Source organism: Scyliorhinus torazame, chromosome 1 (genome assembly GCF_047496885.1).
Source record: "Scyliorhinus torazame isolate Kashiwa2021f chromosome 1, sScyTor2.1, whole genome shotgun sequence".
NCBI lineage: Eukaryota > Metazoa > Chordata > Chondrichthyes > Carcharhiniformes > Scyliorhinidae > Scyliorhinus > Scyliorhinus torazame.
In genome coordinates this window covers 239,998,173-240,015,979 of record NC_092707.1, presented here as the reverse complement: position 1 = coordinate 240,015,979, position 17,807 = coordinate 239,998,173, and the positions used below count along the sequence as shown (strand labels likewise).

At 49.9% G+C, this 17,807-nt stretch overlaps 1 protein-coding gene across 7 annotated transcripts in view; it reads left to right on the top strand.

The window, feature by feature from the left end:
- Positions 1-17,807, top strand: part of prkn (parkin RBR E3 ubiquitin protein ligase) — a 1,727,639-nt gene that overhangs the window by 658,118 nt on the left and 1,051,714 nt on the right. For all 7 annotated transcript variants that reach the window (XM_072503765.1, XM_072503792.1, XM_072503774.1 and 4 more), the window contains one exon: positions 13,741-13,862. In XM_072503765.1, the coding sequence (XP_072359866.1) occupies positions 13,741-13,862 (122 nt within the window). The remainder of the gene's footprint in view (positions 1-13,740; positions 13,863-17,807) is intronic.

Here is a 17,807-nt window from a genome sequence, read left to right as displayed (position 1 = left end):
GCCATGTTTAACCATTTTATTGGAATTCTTTGAAGACATTATGAGTGCACTGCACAACGGGGAATTGATGGCTGTGGTGTATCTGGATTTCCAGAAGGCTTTCGACAAGGTGCTGCACAAAAGGCTGCTGCATAAGATAAAGGTGCATGGTGATATGGGTAATGTATTAGCATGGATCGAGGATTGGTTAACTAACAGAAAGGAAAGTGTGAGGATAAATGGGCATTTTTGTGGTTGGCGATCAGTGGCTAGTGGTGTGCCTCAGGGATCAGTGTTGGGTCCGTAATTGTTTAAAATTTACATAGATGATTTGGAGTTGGGGATCAAGTGTAATGTTTCAAAGTTCGCAGATGACACTAAGATGAGTGGTCGAGTAAAGTGTGCAGAGGACACTAAAAGTCTGCAGAGGGAGAGGTAGTTTAAATGAGTGGGCAGGGTCTGGCAGATGGAGTACAATGTTGGTAAATGTGAGGTCATCCATTTTTGTATGAATAACAGCAATGGACTATTATTTAAATGGTAAAAAATTGCAGTATGCTGCTGTGCAGAGGGACCTGGGTGTCCTTGTGCATGAATCACAAAAGTTGGTCTGTAGGTGCAGCAAGTAATTAAGAAGGCAAATGGATTTTTGTCCTTCATTGCTGAAGGGATGGAGTTTAAAAACAGGGAGGTTATGTTGCAGCTGTATAGGGTGCTGGTGAGGCCACACCTGGAGTACTGTGTACAGTTTTGGTCTCCTTACTTGAGAAAGGATGTACTGGCACTGGAGGGTGTGCAGAGGAGATTCACCAGGTTGATTCCGGAGTTGAGAGGATTAGTTTATGAGGAGAGATTAAGTAGACTGGGACTATACTCATTGGAATTTAGAAGAATGAGGGGAGATTTTATAGAAGCATATAAAATTATGACAGGAGGTGGCACAGGCACAGTGGTTAGCACTGGGACCGCGGCGCTGAGGACACAGGTTAAAATGTTGGTCCTGGGTCACTGTCCGTGTGGAGTTTACACATTCTCCCCGTGTCTGTGTGGGTTTCACCCCTACAACCCAAAGATGTGCTGGTTAGGTGGATTGGCCACGCTAACTTGCCCCTTAATTGGAAAAAGACAAATAATTGGCTACTCTAAGCTTGGAAGGCCCCAGCCTGATTTTGGGGTCCTACTGTTCGAGGTCAGTTGCACCCTCCCAAGCCTGTGGAGCTGGAGCTGCTGGGAGTCACGAGAAAAGTGGACTTGGATCGAACAAACACTCCTGGAGTCACCTGGATGAATGGCCTTGGGGTGTCAAGCTGCTGGTCCTCCTCCTAACGGTTCCCCGTGGGCCTCTGAAAAGGGGCAGCTAAGTGAGATTGAGATGTCCTGCCCATCTCTCACATTGACACTGATGGATGCCACCAATGGCCCCAGTGAGGGAGCACTGCTCTTGCAGCAATGTAGGACCAATATTCTGGACCAAGATCATCCTACCAGTGTTGATCTTGGTGCGTTGGCATGCCAGCACTATCACCTCAGATTGAAAGTGGACAGGCTCCCCTGTCATGCCTTGCAATATGAGAGTACAACTGAAATCCCTTCCTGATGGTCCCCCAACTGCCGTTGAAGCAGTTGGCCTAGCCAGCAAAGCCCACATCCCCTGAACGAATTTTACAAATTCTGACATAGGACTAACTTCGGAGACTTGTCATCTGACTCAGACTCAGTAGATTCCTGGCCTCCTACAGTCTCCCAGTAACCTGGGATGTCCCTGTCTCAACCCGCTGTGGATCCAATAATGCACCTTGTTCACCAGATTGCAATCCCGAGGATACTCTAGAACTAGGTCCAACTGAGTTGTGTGTGTCTGTGCTGCTGGAGGGTGCGGGTGAGCACTGTGATGGGTCTTCAATGGGGTTCTTCTGAGGTCTCCTCATTGCTGGAGTTGATGGCCTGGTATGGGCCTGACCACGGCAGCTTTCCAGGGGGGCCTGTGAAAGAAAGGAGCGATAAGTAGGTGTATGGTAGGGGACTGTGAAACAGGATACATTACCCGCAGTATGGTTGCACGATGTATGTTGTAGCGCAGGTTGAGAGTCGCCGACCTCACCGTCAACACAGGCACAGTCCACATCCTCACCGGCCAATTGGATGGCTCAGTTTTCAAGTGAAAGAGGGCCTTGACCTTGGCCGCTCCTACGCCGGTATGTGACCTCTTTTTTATTGTGAGCCAGCTTGTCCTGCATGAAGACAGATGGGAAGAGTGAAAGGAATGCACATGGGAGAACAGATGACAATGATGCCTGGCATGTGTGGGTGGAAAGTGGATCCCTAGATAGGATAAGGACACAAGCTCCAGAGGAGATGAAGCCAGATGGAACTGAGAGGGTGTTTGAGAGTGAGTGGTGATGGCTCTTGAGATCCTTGTGAATGTGTAATGGGTTTGCGGGTGTGTGAGTTGAGAGTGATGAGATGGGCGACTTACCCTGGAGATCATTTCGACCCTTCCTGCACTAGGTGGCAGACCTCTTTTGCAGTGCGTTGGCGCTGACCACCGCTGACACCGCCTACCAAGCTGGATTGGTCAACATGCTTGCAATTCTGCATCTAGGGCGGGGGTTGCGGACATTGTGGGGGGCCTCCATTGTGTCCAGTAGGTGCCCCCATGAGGCATCACTAAATGTGGGTGCTGTATGCTTCCTCCATTCAATGCCATTTGTTTTCTACAGTTTTCCTAAGCTGAGAGAGTGTGAACACTGAGCAGGAGCGCACTTTAAATATGGTGCCCGGAGTTAAGGAACTCTGACGTCACGGCGGGGCAGCAATAATGTGTGATCTACGTGGGTTACTACTTACCTAAACTGGAAGTGCAAAAAGCTGTGCAAAAAAACACCATTGCAGTTGACGGATGTGACATCAATTTTTATGCCCACTGAGCAGACTTTACCAATTTCAGGGAAAATCCCAGCTTTAGTTCACATATATTGATCCTCTGCAAAGAGCTAATGCATGATTCACAATACTCAACCCTTGCGGCCTTTAAAAAAGAAATAATCAATGAAGAAATCTAGCTGCAAACAGGTGGATTGTCCTGATTCGAACATGTGCTCAAGACCGATATATCCTTTCTAAGGTGTGGTGCCCAGCACTGAACACGGTGTTCCAATTGTGGTTCCAACCAGGGCTTTGTATTTTGCATGACATCTACTAAAAGTCAGATTTCCCATCCTCTAGATTTAAAGGCCAGCCTTACATTCACCTCTTTGATCATTCTTATCCTTGTCCATGACATTTTAATGATCTGTATACAGAGACTCCCAAGTCTCTGTAGACTTCCACTGTTTCCAGCTTTTTCCCATTGAGAAAATACTATGATGTAGCTTTCTTTGGTCTAAAATGAATGACCTCACACTTGTCTACATTGAACTCCTTCTGCCACAGCTTTGCCCATACATTTAAGCTGTTAATATTTCTTTGCATCTTTACATTTCTGTCTAAATTGCTTACAATGTTACCTTATTACTCTGGCTCTAAAATCGGCTCAGTGGCAGAAAGCAAGGATGGTAACAGTCGACTGGCAGGATGTTTCCAGTGGGGTTATGCAGAGCTCATTACTAGATTTCTTGCTTTTTGTGGTATATTAGCAATAATTTCAACCTAAATGTAGGAGGCATAGAAGGGTAACCGGGGCATAGAAGGGTTCAGGGAGGTGAGGAGAATTATTTTCACCCAGAAGATGGCGGGTGTTTGGAATCAGTGCCTGACAGGATTGTAGAGGCAGAAACCCTCATTGCATTTAAAAAAGCATCTGGATATTCAGCTGAAGCATTATACCCTACAGGGCTATGGACAAAGAGCTGGAAGGTGGGATTAGACTGGCTCGCTCTTTTCAGCAAGCACATACACCATAGGCTGAATAATCTCCATCTGTCCTGGAGATTTCTGTGATTCTATGAAGGCTTCACCCTTCCCCAAAAGCCAACGCTCAGCACAGGTTGCCATGCAGGCAATGTGAGGGAACACCCTGCTTGGTGCTTTCTCCAGCTTCATCATCTGCCACACTCTCCCTCTGCTGCCTCCTCCATTGACATCAAGTCTTGAATTGGTGATGGTCTTCTTCGATGAAAGGCATGACTTTGAATATTTCATCTCAGCTTCTGTTGCGGGTTCCTGACAAGTGTCATGAATCAGGTCAGCATTTGTCCCAAGAAGCCAACTTCTCACCTGTAGTAAGCCACAGATGGGTCTGAATCGAGTAAGTGAAAGAAAATTATGTTTATTGCGAAGCAATTATATTTACAATATACATCAGATCGTGACGGGTCTGCCCTGTCGGTTCCATATCTGGCACACTTTATATAGAACTCACTCATGAATATCCTCGGGCTCCCCACCCCCTTTATAGAGGGAACTCATACTCGTCGAGCCTCATGGGGAGACTGATTGCTCCAACCCCTAGGCCTCGTGCGGGTGATAACATCACCCAATGGTCTAACTGAAAAATTGAGGATAACACATCACAGTAACTGTCAGGATACCTGACGTAGATATATGTGTGGTGCTGAACTTTGTCACACATTAGCTGCATATTTAATGAATGGAAGCTCTTCCTGAAATAAAGATTTTACAGATGGATATAGATAGGCGAGGAGATTGGGCCAAAGTTTGGCAGCTGGAGTTTAATGTAGATAATGTAGATAAGTGTGAGGTTATCCATTTTGGCCGAAAAAACGGAAAGGCAAATTATTATCTAAATGGAAAGCAGATTCAAGATGTTTCTGGGCAGAGGGATCTGGGTGTCTTTGTTCATGAATCGCAGAAATTTGTTATGTAGGTACAGCATGTAATTGAAAGGGCAAATGGAATGTTAGTGTTTATTGCAATAGGACTGGAGTATAAAAGTAGAGAGGTGTTGTTGCAATTGTATAGGGTGCTGATGAGAACACATCTGCAGTATTGTGTCCAGTTTTGGTCTCCTTATTTGAGGAAGGCTGTGGTGGCATTGGAGGCAGTTCAGAGGAAGCTCACACCAGATTGATTCCGGGGATGAAGAGGTTGACGTATGAGGAGAAATTAAACAGTTTGGGCTTATACTCGCTGGAGTTTAGAAGGATGAACAGGGATCTGATCGAGGTGTATGAAATGCCAAAAGGGATTGATAAAGTAAATACAGACCAAATGTTCTCCCTTTTGGGTCACAGATATAGGTTGAGAGGCAGTAGATTTGGAACTGAGATGAGGAGGCACTACTTCTCGGAGAGGGTGGTGAATTTATGGAACTCGCTGCCCCATAGCGCGGTGGAATATGAGTCATTAAATGGTTTCATGAAGGGGACAAATGTATTTCTGATTTAAAAAACGGGTTCAAGGGTTATGGGCATCAGGTGGAAAGGTGGATTTGAGACCAGGAAGAGATCAGCCATGATCTGATTGAATGACAGAGCAGGCTCGAAGGGCAGAATTGCCTACTTCTGCTCCTAATTCCTATGTTCCTATGTTCATGTCTCAGGTTGGAGCAAAGGTTTGAAGAGCTGTGCAGTGGATGATGCCCTGTTTCTGGAAGAAACCTGCAGTCCTCGCAAAGCCTAAAGCTCTGCCTTTCAGCTTTGCAGCCTCCATAGGGAAGAAAATGAAGTTGTTGGCTCTGGCTGACCATACCCACAAAGTCAATAGAAAAGAAAGTTAGGCGGGGTGTGAAACACCCGCTTTGCAGTATTACTCAAGCCCAATATCACCTCCACAGAGTCCTGCTGGAAACCGGTTTCAGATGAGCTAACAATTAAATGGAGGAGGCTATAAATTAAAAATCCCATCCTGGGGCCAAGTCACTGATCTCTATTTCTCAGTTGCATTCGTGCTGGAAATTGCCTCAACTGTGCTAGCCCAACAATAGCAAAGCCATCGAAAGTAAAGAAGGAATTAGAATTCTCCTTGTAAATGCTACAGCATTCTCGAAATTGCCATGCTGCCTTTATAGAAATTCAATCAGTCAGAGTGCTGTAAGATGGGTACACATGGCCTTCACAAGAGCCACAAGAAATGCCTTCTGCGATTCATTTTGCTTAAATGTATTCATTCAGCCTTTTAATGTGTTCAAATATAAAAATAGAACATTACTACAGTCAACAACTTTTAGCAAAATGCAATGTGTCACTGTATAACATCTGACCCCTCCTTACCTGACCCCTCCTTACCTTCCACAACTCATTTTAAATGAACCTAATTTTCTCCAACTTGCTTTAGCATTCTCCTTTGATCCACTTTTCAATGACTGATAGGGTAGTTAGACATTTAGACAGTTAGACATCTGCATGCAATGGGGGAAGCCAGCAGTAATCCAGGAATCCAAAAATGTATTATTTTTAAAATTTAGATTACCCATTTTGTTTTTAATTAATTAAGGGGCAATTCAGCATGTCCAATACACCTGCCCTGCACATCTTTGGGTTGTAGGGGTGAAACCCACGCAGACACAGGGAGAATGTGCAAACTCCACACGGACAGTGACCTGGGGCCGGGATCGAACCCGGGTCCTCGGTGCCGTGAGGCAGCAGTGCAAATTAATCCAAAAGTTAATTGAGCAGGATATTTTATAGCTTTTTCATTGAGCCAAGCTCCCCACTTCCGGGTTTTCCAACTAACCGGAGCAGCTGAGTGTGATCACAATCCACACCTGAATGCTGATGCCTCATTTAAAGGCGAGGGATAAATGGAAACATTCGACAACTGGCTAAGTAAGAGACAGCAATCCAAGTGAAAGAATCTTACCAAGAGAAAGTTACCCCTCTGACTTGTAGAAAGTGGTGTGACAAGAGCAGAAGGTGAACAATAGCTATCAGTGAGAGAAATGGGCTGTTTATAATGGAATTGCTTTGTCCTGGTGGTTGGGAGTGGGCCCAGTGGATTCAGAGTTAGTGTACCAGATGGTTCCCTCTTTGACACATTCCTGGACATCATGCTATAGACTAGAAGGACCCACATAAAAATAAGGTTTGCATCGGCCAGAAGGAATAAGACTGTCACAGGTACCAAGCAGGCAAGGCCAGAAGTCGAAGAGGGTGAACAGTCCGACGGTGGATAAAATGCCCCAAGAGACTCCGTGACGACATGCAGGGCAGGAATGGCGAAACACATGCCACATTCAAGTGTCAATCCCTTCACTCTGACTTCCTCAGCCGTCTCCTGCATTCCTCAGATCCACATACATTGCAGGTTCATCTATTCCTCCCTCTTGACGTTTTATATCCATCTCTCAGTCACCCTCCACAAGTGTTGTTGCTCCGTCTTCTCAAAACATTAAATTTTTCACACTCACAGCTCTCTTCTTTCTGTCCTTGCAAGAGATGAGCGTGGAGAACAGCAGGGAGAGACAGAGAACTAGGAGTGGCCCTCCACTCATCACCACCCTGATTGGTGCAGAGGACGAAGCAGAGTGGAGGAATGCCAGGCCACTGGATTTGGAGATATGAGGGAGAGGAGGGTTCGCCCAGATACCTAGTGACAGAATTAGATATCACACAGGCATCTAATGATGGCACACAACACAAACTCATGTTGACTTAATGCCAACATCTACAGAGATAAAGGGCAGATTTAATGGCCACCTGCGCTAAAGCGAGAGCGCGGTGAGACCATTAAATTGCGGGAGAGGTCAAAATCAAGAACCGTGCCGGGCGCCGATCTTTTGCGATTCAAACGGCCCGCTCCTGCTGGCAAAATCAGGATCCCGCATTAGTGTCGTGAGAAACCAATAATCATGACTTAAGCCCAATTTCCATACAATTAATGGAAGCGACCCTGTATCTAATGGCCACCATGATCAATGGGTGGGGGGAGAAATGGGAAGACTGGAGGGTCCCGGGGTGGAAGACACCACTGGTTGCCATTGTCTCACCCTTGACCCTACTGAAGCTGCCCTCGTGGTGCTGCCGGCAGGCCAGGCGGCCAGACACCGGAGGAGGTGGAAGCAGCAGTGTCCACAGAGACTTGAGGTGGCTGCCCATGTACAGCGCCCCGCCCCACACCCTGAGTACGCGGCCACCCATCAGGCCTGGGAGAGACCCAGATGTGCAGGCCGGCGATGGCCCAAGGTGTACAGGCATTGCTGGCCTTTAGAACAGATGACAGACTGCATGAGCCACAGGAGGTTCCGCCTCACCCAAGCGACGTTGTGGCACATGTGCTGTGTCCTTGCGGACTTAGTATCACGTGGAGGAGGAAGATACCCGCGGCCACCGCAGCCCTGAACCTCTACGGCCTCAGGATCATTCCAGGGCTCGAGCGGGTACTTGTGTGGCATCTCACAAGCGACAACCCACAAGTGCATTCATGAGGTCACGGATGGACTGTTCCTGCCTCCACTTGCTGTGCATCAGCAACAGTGTGGTGCTCACCAGAATGTGCTCCAGAAGCCTGTCCACTACCGTTGCCTCCCAAGATGTGTGTCTCTGGGATCACAGCAGATCTTCGACTGCTTGAGTAGGGTTCTCTTCACCAAGGGCCGGTGCAGACTCGATGGACTGAATGGCCTCCTTCTGCACTGTAAATCCTATGATTCTATGATTATATGATATAAACTTTCACATGGATCAAGCCAAACAGGGTATCTGGGCAGCTGATTTCTCTGCCATTGATGGGATACCCCATCACCTGACTCTGCCAGTCCTGGTGGCTCCCCAATGTCTGCAGGATGGTGTTGACGCCCTCGGCGATGCTTCACAGTGACTGGGGCATCCTCTGCTGCACCTTGGCTATGCCCATATGATACTGGATCACGTCCCCCAACGACTGGAAGCCCCTGTTGAGGCATTCAGTCATGGCCGCCACTGATGCCACGTCTTGGACACCTCCATTGATGCTGTTGATGTTGTGTGCCAGGCTCTCCACTGCGGTCACCAACCTTGCAGGGTTGGCCTCAGTGCCACACTGGCATTCCCCTCTGAATCTCACGGCCACACCCCAACATCTGCATCAGCTACGGGTAAACCTGGTCCAGTAGCTCAGCATCTGACTGGGTCCCAGATGGGTCCTGGGATCACAGCAGATCTTCGACTGCTGTCTCGCCTGGGCGTTCATGCCTCCACTTGCTGTGCATCAGCAACTGTGTGGTGCTCACCAGAATGTGCTCCAGAAGCCTGTCCACTACCGTTGCCTCCCGAGATGTGTGTCTCTGCACTGCTGGAGGGTGGTGATGACAGTTGCGATGCTTCGACGGTGGCAGGCTCGGGCATCTCGTCGGTGGTATAGGCGGCGGGCCGGTGCCGCCGATGGAGAATGGACATGTGGTCAGTGGGACGGGTGGATCAGCCTGTATGGCATTAACAACTCACGTGTGACAGGTCATCTGGGTGGGGGCCGGTGGATCCTCGCCTCTGCGCCGTGCACCAACCTCATTATTGGTTATAGATCTGTCCTCCGCTACCACCACGACCGCCACGGCCCGTTCCTCGGAGGGGGTGCCGACTCTGTCCAGCACCCTGCCATCGTCTGGGATCTCTCCTGTCTGTTGTGGGCCAACTTCTCCTGCGGGGACACAGAGGGGGCATCATTAAGGGGTCTAGCGGTGGGGAAGACAACCTGTATGGAGGAGGGAATGGAGAGTATGGGTGGGGTGGCGTGGGTGGCACTGCTGGACATGGGTGGACCGAGGCTGGGTGGGACGGCGCCAGGTCCAATACTCATGACGGGGGGTGGGGGTGGTGCGGCCAGGTGGACGATGTTGATCTTCTTACAGTAAAATGTCTTCCAACACCAGGTTAAAGTCCGACAGATTTGTTTTGAATCACTAGCTTTCGGAGCACAGCTCCTTCATCGGGTGATCTTCTTACAGTACCAGCTGCCAATCCTCCTGGTCACGCTCCCCGAGCTGACGGCCGCTGCTACTTCCTCCCAGGTGGCACTAGCTGCCCTGTGGCTGACCCTGTGGCTGACCTCTACTGCATCTAGTAACCTGTCCAGGTGGGCATCCCCGAATTGCGGGGCTGGTATCCTGAGTGGCATGATCGCGAGTTCAGTGGGGTTGGCGGTGCAGGAGTGGTTTAAGTGCTGCTCTCCCTTGTTAGCGTGGTTTTGGCAAAACAGCCAGCGGATCATAATTTGCAGCATAAAGCCCACGGGGCCTCGTTAGGTGGATCAATTAATGTTTTTCGCAGTGACGGCATCGCCAGGCCGAGCATCGGGAAGCTTGTGGTAGCGCCGTTCGCGACCACACGTAGAAACATTTCCATTAAATCATGCTCAAAGGGTGCGATTTAACTAAATGGGAACAAAGTCCAATTGCGAGCGTATTTGTCCGCGTGTTTCCAGGCGTTTGCAGCGGCGAGAAACACAATGCTATGAAACGGCACCCAGGCTAGATAGGGGGCCTCAGTGGGGAACGCGCGGCCAAGGCCACACATCGCCCTGCTTTGTGCACTGAGGAGATCCGCTCACTAGAACTCCTCAATGTCGCAAGAGCCCCCAAAGCGACCCCCCAAACCCTCGCTCAAGCCCAACACACCATGGGAGGCCCTCCCCACCTGCCAGGGTGCAGGCTGGCAATGCCAGGGTCACACCAGCAGTGACAGGGTACCACCCCGCCCAAAGGGCATGCACCTGGGAGCCTCCAATGCCCTGGGGGGACCCTACGAGTGCCATTCTGTCTGGTCTCCGTTTGTGGCGACCAGCACTGAACGGCACTCGCCCAAGATCTCCAAAGTGAAGGAGATGGATCCCAATGCCTCGGGTACCTCAGGAATCTGCGCATTAACGTGAGAGTAGCTGTCTCACTTTAGTGTGCAGACTTGAATAGTGATCCCAACACAATGTTCGACCTTGTGAGGAGTTGTGAGCCGGCTAATTCCGGGAGGGGGGTCTCCCGGCTTCTAACGGTCACGCTGCACTGCGGTGAGCTGTTTTTCAGGCACAGCGTGGCCGTTCAATCGCGCCCATAATGATTTGCACAATGTCGACTTTGAATCCTTCCACTTGTCAGGTCTAATTCCTGTTTTTCATCTCCCACAGATCCTGTAGGCATCAGGAGCTGGTACCAGAGAGGGGAATGACTTGTCAGAAGGAGATTGTACTCCCTGAGGAAGAACTGTCACATCATTCACTCGCACTATCCATCAACTCAGATACATGCACCTCAGCGGGGCATCCCAGACAGATAGTTGCATTGTCACACAGTGAGCCATATATCACAGGTCGGCACAGGGGTTGGAGATAAAGACAGCAGTGGAAAGTTACCTTTGGAAAGATCAGGGCTCTCTAACCTCTGTTGAGCTGGGTGCCTCAGGGGTTATCAACAGGGTGGATGATCTTGGAGCAACAGCAGAAAAGGTTTGGGGTTCTGTCAGTATTTCAAGACACACTGCACCTGATTGAAGATAGATTGGAGGGTGTTTAGAATTTTGTTAAATTATCACTTTTATTGTCACTTCATATGCACCATAAACTTTATTCTAAATATTCATTGTGCAGTAAGCCCCCTTGTTGCCTGCCACCTGCCAAGTGGCCTTCAATCTTGAGAGAAATTGTCTGACAAGAGTCGAAAATGAACAATAGGTAGTGAGAAAATGGATTGTTGGTTGTGAAACTGCTTTGTCCTGGCAGCTGGGAGTAGGCACTACGCGTTCAGAGTCGGTGTAACAGGTGGCTGCACAGTCTCAAATCAAGTAAAGCATCCTGTCTGGATTTGTCCTGTGCACGCTTGGCAGCCAATTCTGTGCCTGTAGGTTCCCTGACCGCATTAGGGTCATTTTCCGGCTTCTCCTGTTGTTCCTCCTCCTCCAAAGATGCGGAACAGTCATCGCCTTCCTTCTTCTCCTGCCACGGAAGTTTGAATCTCCTGAATCACTGGTCATGTCCAGGAAACACTATCCTCTGCCTCTTCTTTTGTGAGCAGGAGCTCTGTATTCATCCCTTCTGTCCTGTGGAGTGACAGGTCCCTGAGGAGAAGGTGCCTGTAATATCTGCTACTGTTGTTGGTGCTGCTCCTCTTGCTCCTCATTAAAAGCCCATGCTTTGAATGAGATGTGTAAGTGGCTCCCATGCTGCTGAGAAGGCTATCAGCAATTAGATTCAAAGCAAAAAATATCCAAGGTATAAGAAAGGGGCCGGGATTCTCCAAATTCCAGGCCAAGTGTAAACAATGGAGTGTTTCACGCTGGCGTCAACGGGCCTCTTGGCCAAGCGATTCAGTGGGCCACAGGGGGCCAGCACGGCGCCGGAGTGCTGTTCGCTGCTACGGTGCTGATACGCGGCCCTGCACTGCCGGCGTGGATCCGCGTGTGCGCGTGGTGGCCGTTTTCATGCCGGCCCCACTTAGCGACACAGCAGGCCCATGTGGAAGGAGGTAGGCCCCCTCCAAATTGCGCGCGCGCCCACCGATCGGTAGCCCCCGATCGCGGGCCTGGCCATCGTGCATGCCCCCTGGAGTCTGATCCCCCCGCCCCCTGCCACCAGGACGGCCACCGCGGCCGCGGGTCCGAGTTCCTGCCAGGTGGTACCAGGTTGGAACCACACCGGCGGAACTCGGCCGGTTGACCACGGAGAATTGCCATGGGAGCCATTTTCAACGGCCCCCAACCGGCGTCGCGTCGATCACGTGCGCGACTGACCGGAGAATCGCGTCCCAGCATCGGAGCGGCGTGGCAGGAATTTCCGGCGTCACCGCCGATTCTCTGACCCGGCAGAGATCGGAGAATCTCGGCCATGGTCACCAAAGTATTAGAAAGCACCTCCAAAGTTCAGTGAGCAAGAAACCTTTCACCGAAGCAAAGAAGCAGTAGTCAAATCTCAGTAATTAAACTTTTAATTTATCAGCTTTGTTCATCCCTGATGTCCTCTTACCTTGTTCAATTTGGTGAGCTTTAGACAGCCTGGGAAACCCCTGAACTGCCAACTTAACCCAGAATCCAAGGTTGCAAATTCAGCAAATTGTCTTTCTGTATCTTTTAAATGCAGATACGTCTGTTCCAGAGGGTTTCCCACAAAAACATGCAAGAGTGGAATGCAGGAGTTGGCAGGTTCCTGCTCGGTTCCCAATGCTCTCACATGTTTTTTCTTCTTTAGCCTCCTGCACACATCAGTACGCAACATCCTGGCTGATTAAAATTTCACTCAACTTCTGCAAATGTTCCTCTGACAACATCTGAAGGGAAGTACCCAGGAGTGGGCCAAAGTGAGCTCTATTTCAATTTTACTTTCCTTCATGAGTGGAATCTCTGTTTATCATCCTCCACTGCTGATAAGAAAGAAGACTTGTACTTTAAAGCACCTTCCATGACCTCCCAGGCAATTATCTACTTTTGAATTGTCGTGACTGTGACAATATGTAGGAAATATGGTAGCTAACTTTGTGCTTGTCAAACTTCCAGAAACTGCATTGTGATGATGTCCAGACAATATTGGTAGGAACACTCCGGAGAACAGATTTTCTCCAAAATAGTACCACCTAGCTGAGAGGGCAGGCGGGACCTCAATTTAACATTGACAGCAAATGCAACAGTGCAACACTCCCCTGGTTTCAGTAAAGAAACTTGGTTTAATTCCCATGGTGGTTTTCGAGCACATGACTGTCTGTCTTAGACATGAAAATGCTGTTTTTGAGCCACTGATCAAAGGAGCAGAAATGCGCCCCTTTAGTACTTTTTGTACCAAAATACACAATGCTGTTTGAAGGAATTTGTATGCATTCTGTGTTAATCTCTTTGAAGAGATTAAACCATTTAGATTGGTTTGTTGAACTCTTGAAAGATATGTTTTCAATACAGGGTTTTTATATTTCAGGTTCAAGAAGAACCTACAGCAGATTTTATGTCTATTGCAAGACAGTGTGCAAAGCAATTCAGCCTGGGAAACTAAGAGTACGATGCAGCACATGCCAGCAAGGAACATTAACTTTAACCAGGGTAAGCTAATATAACACAATATTTTATCAGCATAAAAGTGCATGTCAAGCATTTTAAAAATGTTGGGTGGGGTTTTCCAGCCTTTCCCGCCAGTAGGATCCTCCATTCCAGCTGACGTGATCTTCCAGTCCCAGCGAACAGAGATTCCCCCTCCCACAGGTTCCCCGGCGGCAGTGGTGCGAACATCAGGAAACCCCGTTGACAGCAGTGGGACCAGAAGATCCCACCACTGGCCGCAGGATGGAATGGGATGTGGAGGTGGAGAGACTAAGTGCTGACGTCGGGTCTGAATCGTGAGTGGTCTACATGGACAAAAGCGGTGCCAGTCCTGGAGTGATTCAATCCCATTAATGGGCTAGCACCGGAGCCACGTAGAACTCACGCTATTCCAATGCATGCTCACCCTCATCCCAGCCAGGATGATGGCACTGGTTGTGCTGGAGTATGCCCATCCCATTGATAGGTTGGCTGGGGGCAGAGGGTACCTAGGAGGGTGGACTGGGGGAGCACCCATATGACCCATGCCATTAAGTTCCCAGTGAGCAGTCAGTCGGCAGTTCCGCAGCCATATGGCTGCCTTGCTGGCTGCGGCAATGGTGGTCCGTGCTCGGCCACCCCGCCCCACAGCCCACCTCCCAGCGGCCCTCCGCTTCTCCCCCGCTACTCCCCTGAAGTGCTGCAGGTGCCCTCTGACCAGCTGCACAATTGTCAGCACACTATAGTGATGTTCGACACTGTACCTCATCCTGCACCCTCAGCGGCCATGGCACCTGTGTCCCGATTTGAGATACCACATGTGAACCTCGCTGTTGGTAATTCCTCCTGGCGGAAGTGGAGCATCGCAGGAGGTCCGGAAAATGCCGGGTCGCGCCAACGGCCTTTACTGTTCAATTTGCATGCCCATGCCAGTGCGTGGCACAGAACACATGCACGCCGCTGTCAAGGGACTGGAGCCTGGTATTCCATTTAGTGCCCCGTGCCAACCTCGATTTTTGGCTGGCGGCAAATTCGACACCCACTTGTGTTCCCGAATCCGGCGTTGTCCGACGGAGAATCCCGCCCATTAACTTTGGTATTGTGTACTTGAATTCTTGAGCTTTAAAGAAATGTTATCAATAGATGGCCAAAATATGTCACAAATATGTAAAAGCCATTTTGTTAAAATGGTCCTTGCGCTCCGAATTTGTATTTGTGCAGACAGCTGCTTGAGTCGTTCAATTTAAAATTAACCCAGCAGTCAAGCTTCAGTCTTAAACAAGAAAAAAATTAGTTTATTACAAAATGTACTGCGGAAAGTTACTTAGGTAAAAGCGATGAAGTTATTAACAAAAACACAAAGATTAAAAGCAGATAGAGATAAAAAGATACTTGAAGATGAGATTGCAAGTTAGTCTCTGTAAGATATTGCAGGCTTGAAGTCCTTCTTTCTGAAATGAAGGGGCTGAAACTTGACGTTCAGTTTCGCAGTAATGATAGCTTCTTGAGTTGAATGCCCGGGGATTTGCCTTTGCAGGTGGACTCACCAGAAGTCCAGGGAGTGAGTGGAAGCTCCTGTTTTCAATCTTACGGTACTATAGATGGAGGCTCATGGGGCATCATTCTCCGCTGGCGGGAGTCTCCGTTTTGCCGGCGCCCGGGAGTTTCCCGACGGCGTGGGGCTGCCCCACAATGGGAAACTCCATTGACCGGCCGGTGTTACGGAGACTCCCGCCGGCCGGTCGGGGCAGAAATGTGACGGGGCGGGTAGGAGAATCTCGCCCCTGGTATCTGGGGTGTCATTCTCCGACTCCCCGCCGGGTAGGAGAATGGCCGTTGGCTGCCGTGAATCCCGCCCCCGCCCCGCCGAAGTCTCCGGTACCGGAGATTGGGCGGGGGCGGGAATCGCGCCGCGCCGGTTGGCGGGACCCCCCGCTGGATTCTCCGGCCCAAATGGGCCGAAGTCCCGCCCAGGAATTGCCTGTCCCGCCGGCGTAAATCAAAGCTGGTATTTACCGGCGGGACCAGGCGGCGTGGGCGGGCTCCGGGGTCCTGGGGGGGGGCGCGGGGCGATCTGACCCCGGGGGGGTGCCCCCACGGTGGCCTGGCCCGCGATCGGGGCTCACCGATCCGCGGGCGGGCCTGTGCCGTGGGGGCACTCTTTCCCTTCCGCCTCCGCCACGGTCTCCACCATGGCGGAAGAGGAAGTGACTCTCCCCACTGCGCATGCGCGGGAAACTGGCGGCGGCCGCAGACGCTCCCGCGCATGTGCCGCATTTCCGCGCCAGCTGGCGGGGCACCAAACGTCATTTCCGCCAGCTGGCGGGGCAACAAACGCCATTTCCGCCAGCTGGCGGGGCGGAAATCCCTCCGGCGCCGGCCTAGCCCCTCAATGTTGGGTCTAGGCCCCCAAAGATGCGGAGCATTCCGCACCTTTGGGCCGGCACGATGCCCGTCTGATTGGTGCCGTTTTTGGCGCCAGTCGGCGGACATTGCGCCGTTGGGGGAGAATTTCGCCCCTGATTTAGAACAAAAGTCTGATAGCTGTTTCTGGACTCCTGCCGAGAATTCTATAAACTTTCATTCGGAGGAGGTTTAATTCCATGGAAATGTAACTAATGTGATGAGCAGCACATAATTTACCCCAAAAGATGCTCACTATCCAAAGAGGTGCTAATGTCCTATTTTAAGACATTTCACCATTCCACCACCGTTCACATGTGAAAGACAGGTGTATCGGACAAGAACCCAAAGGTTGGCAGTGCTCAAAGTAAAAAGTGTCACCTGGTCTGGATGGTATATTATGGTGGAAATTGCAGAGGATTAAGCTGCATTCTTTCAGTCTTTTTTTGATAAAGGAGTGGGGCCGGATGACTGGAGAATTACAAATATTCTACCCATGTTCAAAAAGGGGGGAGGGGATAAACCCAGAAATTACAGGCCAGTCAGCCTAATGTTAGTTAGTGGTGGAGAATCTCTGAGACACTATGGGTGAAATTTTAACTTGGCAATATGCTGGAAACAGGAGAGCTTATTAGTGTGTGGTGAGCCTGGACGTTCGTGCAACATCTTTGTCTGTGGATTTTCAACCCAGTCACTGCATCAGCAACTGACTTCCGGACCTGACCAGTTAATGTGAGCGGTGTGATGACAACTTGAATGAGGCTTTTTCAGCTGAACTATTTAAAGGGACACTGTGGAGATGACAAGTGAAGGATTGTCCAGGTTTTTGAACTGGGGAAGAAACAGCAACAATGGATTCTCAACTTAACATGTGTGTGCCTTGCTTCACAGATGCCTCCCTGGAACTAATGTTGCAGACTGTTATGGTCCGCAGGGAGATTCTCTTTCCTATCAACCAGAGGAAGAGGCCTATCCCAGAGAACTAGAAGGCATAGCTGGACATTGCAAAGGAGGTCAGCAGCAGAGTGTACTGCCACGCTGAAATTTACTGACCTAATCAGGGTAGAAAATATGCATGCAATGGCACATTCAAGTGCACCTTAAAATGTCTCTGACACAAAACCCTTCACTCTGCTTTCCCAAGCCTACTCTTGCACATCGCTTCTCATATCACTTGCAGATGCATCCAACATTCTGTTTATGCACTTCCTTGCATCACTATCTAACCATCCACTGTTGCCACTCACTGTCACCTTAATGCAATCATAGAATCCCTACAGTCCATGCCGAGATTATTCATGAAGGCCCTACCTTCTCAACCTTGCCCCTCACCTGAGGTGTGGTGATCCTCAGGTAAATCACCACCAGTCAGCTCTCCCCCTCAAAGGGGAAAGCAGCCTCTGGCCATCTGGGACAATGGCGACTTTACACTTACACAGTACCGAAGGAGGCCATTCGGCCCACTGACCCTCAGGAAAGAGCATCCCACCTAGGCCCACTCCTCTGCCCTATCCCCACAACCCCACCTAACCTGCACATCTTTGGACTCTGGGAGGAAACTGGAGC